Source organism: Canis lupus, chromosome 31 (assembly GCF_003254725.2).
Source record: "Canis lupus dingo isolate Sandy chromosome 31, ASM325472v2, whole genome shotgun sequence".
Taxonomy (NCBI): Eukaryota; Metazoa; Chordata; class Mammalia; order Carnivora; family Canidae; genus Canis; species Canis lupus.
Genome location: NC_064273.1, coordinates 36,626,141 through 36,639,761, shown reverse-complemented (window position 1 = coordinate 36,639,761; position 13,621 = coordinate 36,626,141). Strand labels below are relative to the sequence as shown.

The following is a 13,621-nucleotide window of genomic DNA, read 5'->3' as shown; positions in this document are numbered from 1 at the left end:
CATGTGCCCAGACCTGGAACCAGGCATCTCTCTGGGGAGGCGCCAGAGAGAGGACAGGGTCGGTGTGCACGGGAAAGAGGGCTGTCAGCTCGAAGGACACACGTCCCTCCAGAGGCAGAAAGACAAGGAGTCCACACCAGAAAAATGAGCCCCGGGATGGAGAAGGGACAATGAAAAGGACATACGTAGACACAGGTCATTTTGTAGGTGAGTGCGCATGAGCTGAGGGTTCTTATCTACGTTCCTTTGGCGCAGAAGGTAAGGTCAGCTGCTCAAAGTGAAGAGGGACCGACCTCTGGTGTTTGAGAAAAATGAAGAGGGTTTAAGGGAATCTGCAGGGAACACAGCCTGGAGGGCAGCAGGTGCTGCTGGCCGTCAGGAGGAGAGTAATGAGATCATTAATTTCTATCAGTGTCCATCTGTGTGTGCGACAGAGTGGGTGTGTCTGTGGCCCGAGTGACACCGATAGAGGACAAAGGTGGGTGGCCCCAACCTGAAGGGTTAGGTTTTGCCCCCAACCCCTGCACCCAGATTTGCATGGAGGAGTCACTCCTTCCCCCTGGTATTGAGAAAGGGGCAACTCGGACACCTTCTGGAAGGTTCGCTTGTTCATGAGAAAGAACCTCCTGTGTGCAAAAGCAGCCCCATGCTCGGAGCTGGGATTGCAACGAGAAGTAAGGTTTAAAGCAAGGACCTTGTGTCCGAGAGCCCGGTGTCTGCAGGGCACCAGGAGGCGAGGCCGGGTGCATCTGGGAGAGGAGCAGACACCTGGGAGGGCCTCCCTGGAGGGAGCTCAGCGAGTCTGGACTTCAGAGCCTGGAAATGCCGCAGCTTAGAAAGCATAAGAGCATTAAGCATCATTCGGGACGTGCTGGGATGTGGGCTCTGCGAGGGCAGAGATTTTTTTACCTGTTTGTCCATGGGGTGAATGCTTGTCACCTAGAATCGAGCCTGGCACACAGGAGCCACCTGATAAACCCTGGCTGCTGAGTCCCTGGTCCCAGGTGTGCGGTGGCTGCTCCAAACCCCCCTCCCCCCCAGAAAGGCACAGCAGGTGGACGTGAATGTGTAATAACTTGTGGTCAAGCCCTGGGCACCAGGGTAAAAGGGAACTACAGAGTCCCTTTCTGCAGCATAGGTGGTTGGTCTGTCATTTTCTTCTAAAAAGAGAACTTGAGGGACGCCTGGGTGGCTCAGTGGTTGGGCATCTGCCTTCAGCTCAGGTCGTGACCCTGGGGTCCTGGGATCGAGTCCCACATCAGGCTTTCTGCATGGAGCCTGCTTCTCCCTCTGCCTGTGTCTCTGCCTCTCTCTCCACGTCTTTCATGAATAAATAAAATGTCTTAAAAAATAAAACACCTTTCAAAAAATAAAAATGGAGTTTGATTTCCCGCCCTTACCCTTAATATAAATCCTGTTAAGGTTTGGTTAAATGGCATAAAGCTAACAGGTTTTAAACCCAAATGTGCCTACAAAGTTCCTATGGATCACATCACTGCCCCCCTCCTGCTGGCAAACTCAGGAGCGTCTGCGAGGGGACAGGTGCTACCAGGTCAGGAGAGGGGACCCAAGTGGCTTGGCTGCCTGTGCCCACAGTCTCCCCACAAGGGTGCTGCCTGAGGTCCTTGCAGCACTTTCTCAGTATGTCACCCTGGAATGCTCCTGAACCTCTTTATGCCTCAGCGTCTCCTCTAACGTAGTGTCGCTGAGCACTTGGCTCCGTAAGACACCGACCGTGTTACCAACAGAACCCGGCCGGGTGCCATCCTCAGGGAGCTCACCGTCCATCTAGTTGGTACGAAACCACAGAGAGCTTCCAGCCACAAAACTCCCCCCGCCCCAAAGCCTTAAACATGTTACAAGTTCTCTGGTTTCAACTTAAACAATCTAAAAACTCTTTTAGAAAAAACATCACGTATTTTGGGGGTATTGTAACTTCTGAGAATCAAACAATACTTCAAACGTACTAAGAAACTAGTCAAAGGAACGCACTGGTGAGATGGAGCTATCTTCACCTAACTGACCTTGCTCAGTAAACGTGGATTTTTACCTTTCTATTCTTCTTCAATGGGGAACCTTTTAGGGTCCCTACACCGAGACTCTGCACCCAGTGCCAGAAACAAATCGCACTGAGCTCGTGGGTGGTCGCCATGCCCGGAGGTGGCAGCCCTGGGCCCAGTGTGGCCCAAAGTGGGTGCCAGCCTGGTTCTGAGTGCCAAGTTTCAGTGTTTGGATGGTGTGGACGCCAGTCCTGGGAAGCCTTCAACCACCAGCCCCGCTTAAAACCTTCCGGGCTCTGTTCCTTGTGGAGGAGGAAGGATTCCTGCAGCTCTCCCGACTACTCTATTTGGTCCCCAACTGCTTGGAGGTTTGCCCTGGCAGCCGGTCATTAAAAACCAGGTCGGGGGAGGAGAGACAGACACACACATCCCGGGGTACCAGAGCCATAAGGAGAGGAGCGGCAGGCACCTAGAGCTGAGGAAGTGCTTCTGTGGCCATCGAACAGTAGGGGTGAATGACGTACCCAGAGAAGACCCTGAAATGGTATCCTCTTAATAACGTAAAGGAGCACAATCTCCTTAAACGACGCTCCCTACATCCTTCAAGTCTGCATTAAACACTTCCATTTGTTCATCAAACTGGATTGAATCAAAATAGTTCTGACATATTCTCAAGATGAAATACAGTTCGATCATTTAACCCCTCCCCCCCCTTTAAACACTTCTGAAGAAGTTCTGGCGTGTCCACCGTGTGATAGTACCTCCTAACGGCAAGCGATAGACGAAACCATTCCAGTTAAATACAAGCATGTATGCATTTAGATGGCCTGGAAGGGGGACGCTCGGGTGGCCCAGTGGTTGAGCGTCTGCCTTCAGCCCAGGGTGTAATCCTGGAGTCCTGGGATCGAGTCCCACATCCCGCTCCCTGCAGGGAGCCTGCTTCTCCCTCTGCCTGTGTCTCTCATGAATAAATAAAAAATCTTTAAAAAAAATAGAAGGCCTGAAAGGATTCATGTCTGAACACCGATAGCAGCCCTCCCAGGAGATGAGGTTACGGGTGTTCTTCACCTTCTTCTTTATACTTCACTGCGTTTTACCAATTTTGCCAAAAGCACTTAGTACTGTTTACTAACCTGAGCCTTAACTTGGGGTCAGGCTCTGTGCTGGGCCGCGGGGCCAAGGCCCTGGGGCACGTGGGGACACGGAAGCACAAGTCACAAGTACGCCAGGAGTGCAGCAGAAGCAGAGGGAAGGGGACGTACCAGGGGCTCGAAGCACATAGGAAAGCGTCCCCCTAGGGGGTTACATCGGGTGAGGTGTGCAAGGAGAACTGCGCACCAGGTAGAGAAACTGAGAGTCGCGTTTCAGAAAGACAATGGCATTCGCTGAGCTAGGACAGTGTCCTGAGGAAAAACGATCTAAGTAATTATATACAGTTAATGTAGGGGAAGAATAAGCCGTGGGGAAAAGTGCTCATCCTCACAAACGATCCAGGAAATACAAAGTAAAGTCACCACGAGATGCTGTTTGCCCATCGAATTAGACAAGAAAAACAACTTACAGCAGGCGAGGGATTGGGGGCATCAATCACTCGGCTGGAGAGCGGCGTGGGCCGGCCATCCTAGGTGGCAACACGGAGAAGCACACATTTAGTCTCCCTGCTTCTCCTGCTGGCCCAGTAACCCTCCACCCCCACGAGGCTGAGTGCTGCACAGTGGATGTGAGGTGGGGACAGAGCTCTTTGCACTCAGGTGTGCCCAGTGATGCTGGTCATCCCTTCATTCGCTTCTTGGTTTCGGGGAGCGGGCTCACGGGTGTTCATCGCGGGTCTCTGCTGCGTCACAGACACAGGGAAACACGCATTCTGTGCAGATCCAGTGCTATGGGGTCAAGGATTTAAAACCCCGAGGTAAGTGTACATGTTCCATTTCTACAGCATGTGGCCTTTCCAGAGCATTTCATTCTCGTGAACTCATTTGATCCTCATGACCTTCCTGTAAGGTGCACAGGGCGAGCCCTACCCTGGGAAACGTCACTCGGCTGGCGGGCTCCTGCCCTGCAGCTGCCTCAGAGAACCTGATGCGTCCTCAGGTGCTGGAAGGTGCAGGCCCTTGTACCGCTTGGGAGGCATCTCCCTCCACCACCACTGACCCTGCAAGGTCTTCTGTACCAGCAGGAGATCCAGCCTCACATCCCCACTAGTAGGGAAGAACGACGTCCCATCTAGAGTAAGGGACCAAGAGAGCCACAGGGGATCAAGATTTAGATACATTTTTTAATAGCGTGGACTAATGCTGACTTTGTCCCAAACGGGTTTGTAAATTTTTCTCATTTCCTCAGAGTCCCTAGTATACAACCCAGGGGTTCAGCACACGCTCAGTGACAACTACTTAACCCGTGTATTCACAGAACCTTCGGAAAATCCAATCTGACTTAAGAATAAAGAAAGGAAGACCCTAAAGCAGATGAAAAAGGAATTAAAAAATGGACACGCTCTACTCTTTTGTCTTTCCCAAGCATCGCCTAAAATCACTGTGCTGCAGCAAAGCGATCCGTGGTGTGCAATGTGAGCAGCGTGTGTTGACCGGACGCTTCCTCTGTGCAGTGCCGGGAGAGGCTGCAGGCTCTTCCCTTGAGCTGCCGGGCTGCGGGCCAACATCAAACGGAGCAGCCGGATTCCCAGGCACCGGTCCCCGCGCGGCCGACTGCCACTGGCCTCCCCGCCTGGCTGGTTGTGTCGTAGTACTGGATGGTTTCATGACCGGAGCGGACGAGGACTGGTGGTGTCCTCCCATGCACCTCACGTGCACCTCGCATGCACCTCGCGTCCACCTGCCGTGCACCTTGCGTTCGCCTGCCGTGCACCTCGCGTCCGCCTGCCGTGCACCTCGCGTTCAGCCTCCCGTGCGCTTTGCCTGTACCTCGCGTCCGCCTCCTGTGTACCTCGCGTCCACCTCCCGTGCACCTCGCATGCACCTCCCGTCCACCTCGCATCCACCTCGCGTGCACCTCGCGTCCACCTCCCGTGTACCTCGCGTCCATCTCACGTCCACCTCGCATGCACCTCGCGTCCACCTCACGTGCACCTCGCGTCCGCCTCGCGTGCACCTCGCGTCCACCTCCCGTGCACCTTGCGTCTGCCTCCCGTGCACCTCGTGTGCACCTCGCATCCACCTCCCGTGCACCTTGCGTCCACGTCCCGTGCACCTCGTGTGCACCTCGCATCCACCTCCTGTGTACCTCACGTCCACCTCCCGTGCACCTTGCATGCACCTCGCGTCCACCTCACTTCCACCTCCTGTGCACCTCGCGTCCACCTCCCGTGCACCTCGCGTCCACCTCCCGTGCACCTCGCGTGCACCTGACATACACCTCTTGTGCACCTCGCGTCCACCTCCCGTGCACCTCGCATCCACCTCCCGTGCACCTCGTGTCCACCTCCTGTGTACCTCGCATGCACCTCGCGTCCACCTCCCGTGCACTTCGCGTCCAACTCCCATCCACCTCGAGTCCTCCGCCCATGCACTTCGCGTCCACCTCCCATCCACCTCGAGTCCTCCGCCCATGCACCTCGCGTCCACCTGCCGTGCACCTCGCGTGCACCTCCCGTGCCCTCCCCCGTGCACCTCCTGTCCACCGCAGGATGGGCGTCTGCGCGCCGGCGGCTTCCTGTGTTGGCCGCCTCGAGCGCGGGAGGCGCAGCTTCACACTGGTCCCGCGCAGGCTGCCCGCCCGCGTCCGTGGCGCCGACGAGCCCGAGTCTTCACGACACCGACGCTCACAAGCGGCCGCCTGGCCGACGCACGTCTGCAGCCGGAGCGCCTTCAGGAAGACCCGGCGACTGAAGGGGCGGAGGATCCCTGAGTCCACAGCGCCCCCGAGGCCTGGCGGAAGGTGCACCGGGAGCGGGCCCCGCCGAGGGCTCCACCGCCGTCCGCACGCCGCAGCCCCGCGGGGCGGCCACTCTCCCTCCACCGTAGACACGCGCCCGCGGATTCGGGGGAGGAAAGCCGCCCGGAGGCCAGCCCGCCCGGCCCGCAGCGCCCGCCGCCGTCACAGCTCCACCCAAGGAGGCCGCAGTGCTGCTTCGAAACGTCCACCTGCTCGGCCCCCTGCACGTGCGGCGGCGCCGGCGCTCGCGTCCCTCACCCGCTGCTGAGCCGAGCCGTCGCCGCCGCCCCAACGAGGCAGATCAGGCCCGGGCGCCCTCTCCGGGGCTCCCCAGGGACAGGCTCGGACGCCGCCGGTCGCCATGGCAACTGCCGCCCCCCAGCCCCCTGCGGCAGGCGGTCAGGGAGGGGTGCAGTGGGGGCAGGCCCGCCCCGCCCCCCCCCCCCCCCAGCCATCCCGAGCCGCAGGGGGCCCTCAGCGGCCTGGCCAGCCCGGCCCGGGCTCCCTCCACTCAGCCTCCTCGCAGGAGGGCGGCGGGTCTCCGTCACTCACACTCCGGGAAGGCGCGACGATAAGTTCTTTCTGGGGACACGAACCGGCGGAACTGTAGGCCCCCGCCCGCACTCACGCGACGCCCCGCCGCCTCGGCGCTCCCGCCTTCTCCGAGGGCTGCCTCTGCGCAGGCGTGCACTGGGGGCGGATGGGAAGGGCCGCTGGGCGTGATGGGAGGGCTCCCTGGGGGGTGATGGGAAGGGCCGCTGGGGGTGATGGGAAGGGCCCGCTGGGGGTGGTGGGAGGGCTCCCTGGGGGATGATGGGAGGGCTCGCTGGGGGTGATGGGAGGGCTCGCTGGGGGTGATGGGAGGGCTCCCTGAGGGTCATGGGAGGGCTCTCTGGGAGTGATGGGCTGGCTCGCTGGGGGTGATGGGAGGGCTCGCTGGGGGTGATGGGAAGGGCTCGCTGGTGGATGATGGGAGGGCTCGCTGGGGGTGATGGGAGGGCTCTCTGGGAGTGATGGGCTGGCTCGCTGGGGGTGATGGGAGAGCTCGCTGGGGGTGATGGGAAGGGCTCGCTGGGGGTGATGGGAGGGCTCGCTGGGGGTGATGGGAAGGGCTCGCTGGTGGATGATGGGAGGGCTCGCTGGGGGTGATGGGAGGGCTCGCTGGGGGTGATGGGAAGGGCTCGCTGGGGGTGATGGGAGGGCTCGCTGGGCATGATGGGAGACCTTGCAGGTGGATGATGGGCAGCATGTCCCTCTAGAGGTCCTTCGGGGGTGAAGAGGATTTCCTCCCTCTTTGCGGGGAAGAAAAGCCTTTCTGGTCGTGGGGAGGGCGCCCTCGCTTGGCCCCTCAAGCCTCCGAGGAGAGGAGGAGGAAGCCTTCGGAGTTTGAGAGGCGGCTGTGCCCCCGGCGCTCGGGTCTCCCGGGAGGGAGGGCCCAGGTGCGTCGGGCTCCGGGCCGGCTGCCGGTGCAGCCCTCCTGGGACCCGCCGCTGGCCGGGAGCGCCTGCCCTGAGCTGTCCTGCGGGGAGGGGTTCGGGGCAGGTCTGTGCTGCTGCGAGGGACGGGGCCGCCCGTTGTCCCCGTTCTTGCCTTATCTGGACAGTGGAGATGGGAGGGGAGAGCAGCCTGTGTGGGGCATCGGTCAGGTAGGGCTCGGAGGGGCCGGGCACCCGGCCGCCCGCTAGCGTGAGGTCCACGCCAGGCTTTGCTTGAGCCGCTTCTGGCTTCCTCAGCCTAGAGCTCGAGGGTGCGCCGGGGGCTCAGCGGTGGAGCGCCTGCCCTCGGCCCAGGATGTGGCCCGGGGTCCTGGGATGCGGTCCCCCATCGGGCTCCCTGCAGGGAGCCCGCCTCCCCCCTGCCTGTGTCTCTGTCTCTCTCTCTCTGCGTCTCTCATGAATAAGTAAAATCTTAAAAAAGAAAAAAAAAATAGAGCTCACTGAGCCAGTGGTTCTCTGCTTGGTAGGTGCTTTTAAGGCCACCCCCTGGACACCGCAGCTGCTCCTTGGAGTCAGAGATTTGGAAGGCAGGGGGGTGTCACGAGGAACAGCAATGGCTGTGACCCCGCCGATTCTATGAACCTGAGCAATGACTTCACCCCCCTGGGGCTTCTCTCCCTTAGCTGTACAGTGTGTGTGTGTGTGTGTGTGGGGGGGGGGGTGATGGGATGCAACAACACGATCCATATGAAGCTCTTTTTTTTTTTTTTAATTTTTATTTATTTATGATAGTCACAGAGAGAGAGAGAGGCAGAGACACAGGCAGAGGGAGAAGCAGGCTCCATGCACCGGGAGCCCGACGTGGGATTCGATCCCGGGTCTCCAGGATCGCGCCCTGGGCCAAAGGCAGGCGCCAAACCGCTGCGCCACCCAGGGATCCCCATATGAAGCTCTTAAAACACTGCAGCACACAGTCAGAACTTAGCAAACCTTAGTTACTGTCATTGATAGACCAAATCATTCTCACGTGCAAAAAAAAAAAAAAAAAGCTAAGACATACTTGAATTATCATCACTGTTCCAGATTTCTGATCTCTAAAATATTTTTGACATTTTATTATAAAGACATGTTCAGTTGTAGTGAATGTGACGACATTTATAAAGAAGTATAAGGAAGATCATGATCACCCGTGTCCCAAAGACCTCACTCTTCCCCACAAGAAAAACTGTTAAGTTTTGTTACTTACGATCTTTTTTTCTTTGCATCTAACGAATAATGCTAGTTGTAGGTTTTTGGATGTTAATTTGCTTGTATTTTCTTTCTTTCTTTCTTTCTTTCTTTCTTTCTTTCTTTCTTTCTTTCTTTCTTTCTCTCTTTCTTCCCTTTCTTCTCTTTCTTTCTTTCTTTCTTTCTTTCTTTCTTTCTTTCTTTCTTTCTTTCTTTCTTTCTTTCTTTCTTTCTTTCTTTCCTTTTTTTGTAAGTGATGCCTAAGATTTGGGCCTGAGATTTGGTTAAGATCATTACCGTCCACTACGTCATTGTTTCCAAGGGAAAGGTTGCAGAGTATGAGTGCTCAGGAAGATCTGGGGGGCTTCCTCTCATGGGTTTGGCATCTGTAAGGTGGTTGGCAAGATCAAACTCTTATTTCCTCGCTACTCCTCCCCTTACCTCCAGGGCAACAACAAACAACATACCTTGGGATGGGTATGGGAGGAACTTTCTATTAATGATACGTGATTTCTTTGTAATATTTTTATTGTTAATATTAGGTAGCTATCATAATAATGCATTGATAAAATATTATCTTTGATTCCTATGGCAGCTCTTTGAGATCAGAAGAGCTTATTCTCCCCAATTTACAAAATAGGAATCCGAAAAAAACCCCAAAAACCAAAAACAAACAAAAAACAAAATAGGAATCCGAAGCTCAGAGGGCAGATGAATTGCCAGAGGTCACCAAACCCATGGGGCCCAAAATTAGAACTTAGGCATTCTGGCTCTAGGAGAGTAATGTTTTTATTGAACAATGATGACTTTAAGACCAGTTTCCCTCCCATTTAGGTCAATTTTTTGAATACTTAAATATTACGTTTAAAGAAATAAGATGATTGGGTTATTGTTATTGTTCAAGGTTTTAAAATTCAAAAACCAACAATATGTAGATTTGAGAAGACACAGTTATTTGTGTGATTTTCAAAAACACATTAGAAATCAGGTATACAAATGTACAATGGCCAAACCATATAGAAAAACAGAACTCTGACCCACAAGCCACAGCCTAAGAAACCAACCCATTATCTATAGGAACCGCCCAGGGAGCTGATGTGCTGTAAGTCAGACTTGTAGGAAGTCGGTCTGATCTAGGAGCAAACAACTGCCCTAGAAGCAAACAATAACCCCCATGACAATTGGCCAGGACTTGATTAATAGCTGAGTGGTCTCCACTTCCAGCTTAAGACCAACCAGAGAAGGTTCAGTCTGCTAGCCAATCACCTAGCATGTCCCACTTCTAGTTAGCTGGGCCAACAGCCCCCAGGTGGGGCACACCTGGCGCCTCCCCTCTCTTCCACTGCAAGCTCTGCCCCCCTGTGAATCTCTGCCAAAATGCAAGTGATGGCAGCTGACTCCCTGGCTATAGCAAGCTCTGAATAAATGGCCTTTGCTTGTTCATTTGAGTGGTCTTTATTGACACAAACAAAATAGAGATTCTTTTAAGTACCATTAAAAGAAAGACCTCTACCATGTTTTCATCTCACCAGGGATCTAAAGGCCCAGATGGACTGGATCTCACTGGCTTGGCTGAGCATCTACTGTGTGAAAAACCCTTTTCTAGGTGCTGTGGGGGCTTGATGGCTAGCTGGATGGATGGTGGGTGGATGACAAGCAGGTGGATGATGCGTGGAGTTCAAGTCCTTTCCTCCTTGAGACATAGAGGAGACTGGACTCATCATGTTTGAGGTGGAGGAGGGGTGTCAAACCCCGAAGCGAATCAGTGTGGACGCGCCTCTGCTAAGAGGTTAGAGCTGACTCCCTGCGTCAGGAGGGGATGTTTATAAACAAGAGGAAGGCTGTCAGCGGACACGTTTCTCTGGACTGTCCACACTGGTCAGGAGAGCCCAGAAAGGCGAGGAGGAGAGGGCAGGGCCCGCGGAGGGACCCAAGAGGCCAAGGGAGGGGTCGAGAGGGGCAGCACTCAGCGGCGGGCAGAGGGGAGGCCCTGTCCAGAGCTGGCCTCTGTGCGTCTTCTGTGCACCCCCTCTTCACGGCCCTGACCCAAAGGTGCCTCCTCGTTACAGCATCATCCAGCAGCCGACGGCGGGATCCCGGCCAGCCCAGGGTGTCCAGGTCAGAGAGCTGGTGGGTACCAAGTCCGCCCCGAGCCCCGCCCCCTCCCTCTTCCCGGGCGGCGATTGGTGGAGCCCCTCCCGTTGCTATGACAGCACCCGGACGCGGCCAGTGGCTCCCGCTCCAGGCCACGCCCCCCTCCATTCCCGAGTCCCGCCCCCTCCCTCTCCCCGGGCGGCGATTGGTGGAGCCCCTCCCGTTGCTATGACAGCACCCGGACGCGGCCAGTGGCTCCCGCTCCAGGCCACGCCCCCTCTCCATTCCCGAGTCCCGCCCCCTCCCTCTTCCCGAGCAGCGATTGGTGGAGCCCCTCCTGTTGCTATGGCAGCACCCGGACGCGGCCAGTGGCTCCCGCTCCAGGCCACGCCCCCTCTCCATTCCCGAGTCCCGCCCCCTCCCTCTTCCCGAGCAGCGATTGGTGGAGCCCCTCCTGTTGCTATGGCAGCACCCGGACGCGGCCAGTGGCTCCGCCCCGCGCCGGCGGAGGGGGCGGGGCAGGCCGCGTCTCCATGGCGACGGCGGACGCGGCGGTGCAGGCGGCGGGGACCTACAGAGACGCGCTGGTGGCGGCGAGGACCCAGACCCGGGCGAGGCCATGTCGGACCTGGGCTCGGAGGAGCTGGAGGAGGAGGGAGAGAATGATATTGGGGTGAGAGCTGGGTGAGGGGTGGGGGCTCCCCGGGCGCACCCCCGGAGGCCAGTGCGGCCAAAGCAGCGCCCAGTCCTGGAAGCTGGCGGTGAAAGGAGAACAGCTGACGTCTTCTCGCCACATCCCTTGTCGCCGCTGCCTTCCCTCCCGTCTCCTCCCCATCCGCCCTCCCGTGTTCCGAGGCAGCCTCTGGAGCGTCCCCCGCCTGCCATGTCCGCCAGGTGGAGCATCCTCTGCTGCCGCTCCATGCCCGCGGTGTCTGTGGCTGGCAGGGCCACCCCTCCTGCCGGGCGGCGATGAACAGTCATTCCTGCAGCGGAGCTCAGCTCCTCGGGATCAGGGGGACGGAGGACAGCTGCTTGGCCAGCCTTCAAGAGATGCTGAGAAGGTCTCAGCGAACGCTTCCCCAAGGCATGCCCTAGAGGCCTGGAAGGACTAATGCTTCTCTGGGAGCTGAGCCAAGTCGTAGGACTCATCCCCTGGTGTAGACAGACAGTGGCGAGGCGGTGCCGGGTGCACCTTATCCAGTGGTGTGAGCTGGGCGCCGTGTGCACATAAACATGTAATCACAGATGAATCACTCTAGCCCAGAGGGTGCCATTTCTTGGCTGACAGTTGGGAACCCCAGCCATGGTGTGTGTGTGTTCAGGGTACAGAGTTGAGATGGTTTCCGAATTATTATTATTATTATTATTATTATTATTATTATTTTATGGTTTCCGAATTAACTGAAAAATCTGTCACCTCTTGCTGTGACCGATGGGTCGGTGCCTGCTGGGGCCTTCTTGGCAGCTCTGTGCGCCCGTCTCCCAGCTTCTGCCCTAGTTACTGCTCAAGACTAGCACCTCTACAAAGCAGAGCCGCCTGGCCGGCGGGCAGAGCCAGAAGCCCGGGATCTGCGTGCTCTCAGGACAGCCAGCCGCTCGTGCTTAAAAAGCAGGACAAACTGCAGTGATTTACACCCCAGAATCCCCTGTGCAACGAGGCCGAGTCTGGGACGTCTCCAGACATTCTCATGCTCCTCTTCCATATCTGTTTCCCCCTCCCATTTATTGATTTCCCGGGGAGCACTTTAAAAAAAAATCACTTGCTCAGGGTCTGCTTCTGGGGGAACCCGACCTACGACATCTGCCCAGGAAGACTTCAAGTTTGTCTCCTAGGATGGCCCTAGTGATTCGTAACTTTTTTGTTGCCCATAAATCCACAGCTGGGGTCGTTTTAAAGGGTTCCCTTCTATTCAGTCACCCCAGTGGCTCAGCATTGGGTGCACTGGGAGGGCTTCTGAGCGAGGGTGGGGGGAAGCTTTTATACATTGTGATTTAGATCTGTAAAGCCACACATTTTTACCTTCTGCTCTGAGCAAGGATTTCTGGGCTAGATCGTGCGAGGCAAGGGCAGACCCCAGAAGCATTTGTTTCCAAAGTCCTAGTGGCGTGTTTGAGCCTGTGTTGCAATAAGTCTTTGCAGATCCAACTCCACGTGAAATCATTACTCTGTGCCCCGGCCCTTTTATTATTTATTCTGTGCACTCTGCGCTCACGACGAGGTGCTTGAGGAATGTTTGTTTTGTGAAGGGTAAGGAGAAAAGAGGTGAATTACAAGCTTGTGTTAGGTTCTTTTTTTTTTATTGACCTACTTTTAAGATATGTAATTATTTCTGTCTTACCGTATTAGTCCATGAGTGTTTGAAACTCTCTTGATAAAGAGTTTAAACTTGATAAGGAGATGAGCTAAGTGGAGTTGGGGACTCTTGAGACAACTGAGCCCCGGTGACTCCTCAGTTCCCCCATGTGGCTTCCCCTCCCCCTGACACCTCCTGAGGCTGAAAGCTGTCCTGACATCTCAGGCACCCAGGAATCCAGGAATCCTTGAAGGAAGAGTTGGGTGGGGGGTTTTTTTTGTTTTGTTTTTGTTTTGTTTTTTGTTTTTTTTTTTTTCATTTGAAGTCCTGGATTACTGGCGGCAGCAACAGGGAGGTATTTGTGTGGCTTGAGACCTATTCCCCCTGCATGTATTACTTCACATCCGTCCCCATAAAGAACACAATTTGGAATGCCTCTCGTTTTCCACAATTTGTTGGCTTCATTTACAATGTGAAGGATTATCATGATAAATTACCAGCTCAGATACCGGAGACAGCGAGTGAGGCTCCCGCCAGTGACAGGCACTAGGTGTGTCCCCTTGGACCAATGCTTCATGTCGCCCAGGTGTGGTTGCCTACCTCACCTGTAAGATGGGGCTGGGGATTGGGAGGGATTCAATGAAATACTCTTTTATGTAAAGATGCTTAAGACATCCTT

At 55.9% G+C, this 13,621-nt stretch overlaps 2 protein-coding genes across 7 annotated transcripts in view; one reads left to right on the top strand and one right to left on the bottom strand.

The window, feature by feature from the left end:
- SLC37A1 (solute carrier family 37 member 1) overlaps nucleotides 1-6,590 on the bottom strand; it is a 74,165-nt gene extending 67,575 nt beyond the window's left edge. The window contains exon 1 of one of the 2 annotated variants that reach the window (XM_035709396.2): nucleotides 6,520-6,590. The gene's annotated coding sequence lies outside the window, so the exon portion shown is untranslated. Of the gene's footprint in view, nucleotides 1-6,443 lie in introns of both variants that reach the window. The other variant, XM_025462069.3, reaches the window with a different exon arrangement.
- A 4,602-nt stretch (nucleotides 6,591-11,192) lies between these two features.
- The window catches only part of RSPH1 (radial spoke head component 1), a 39,323-nt gene continuing 36,894 nt past the window's right edge, over nucleotides 11,193-13,621 (top strand). For all 5 annotated transcript variants that reach the window (XM_049104635.1, XM_025462064.3, XM_025462061.3 and 2 more), the window contains exon 1: nucleotides 11,193-11,321. In XM_049104635.1, the coding sequence (XP_048960592.1) occupies nucleotides 11,268-11,321 (54 nt within the window). In that variant the 5' untranslated portion in view covers nucleotides 11,193-11,267. The remainder of the gene's footprint in view (nucleotides 11,322-13,621) is intronic.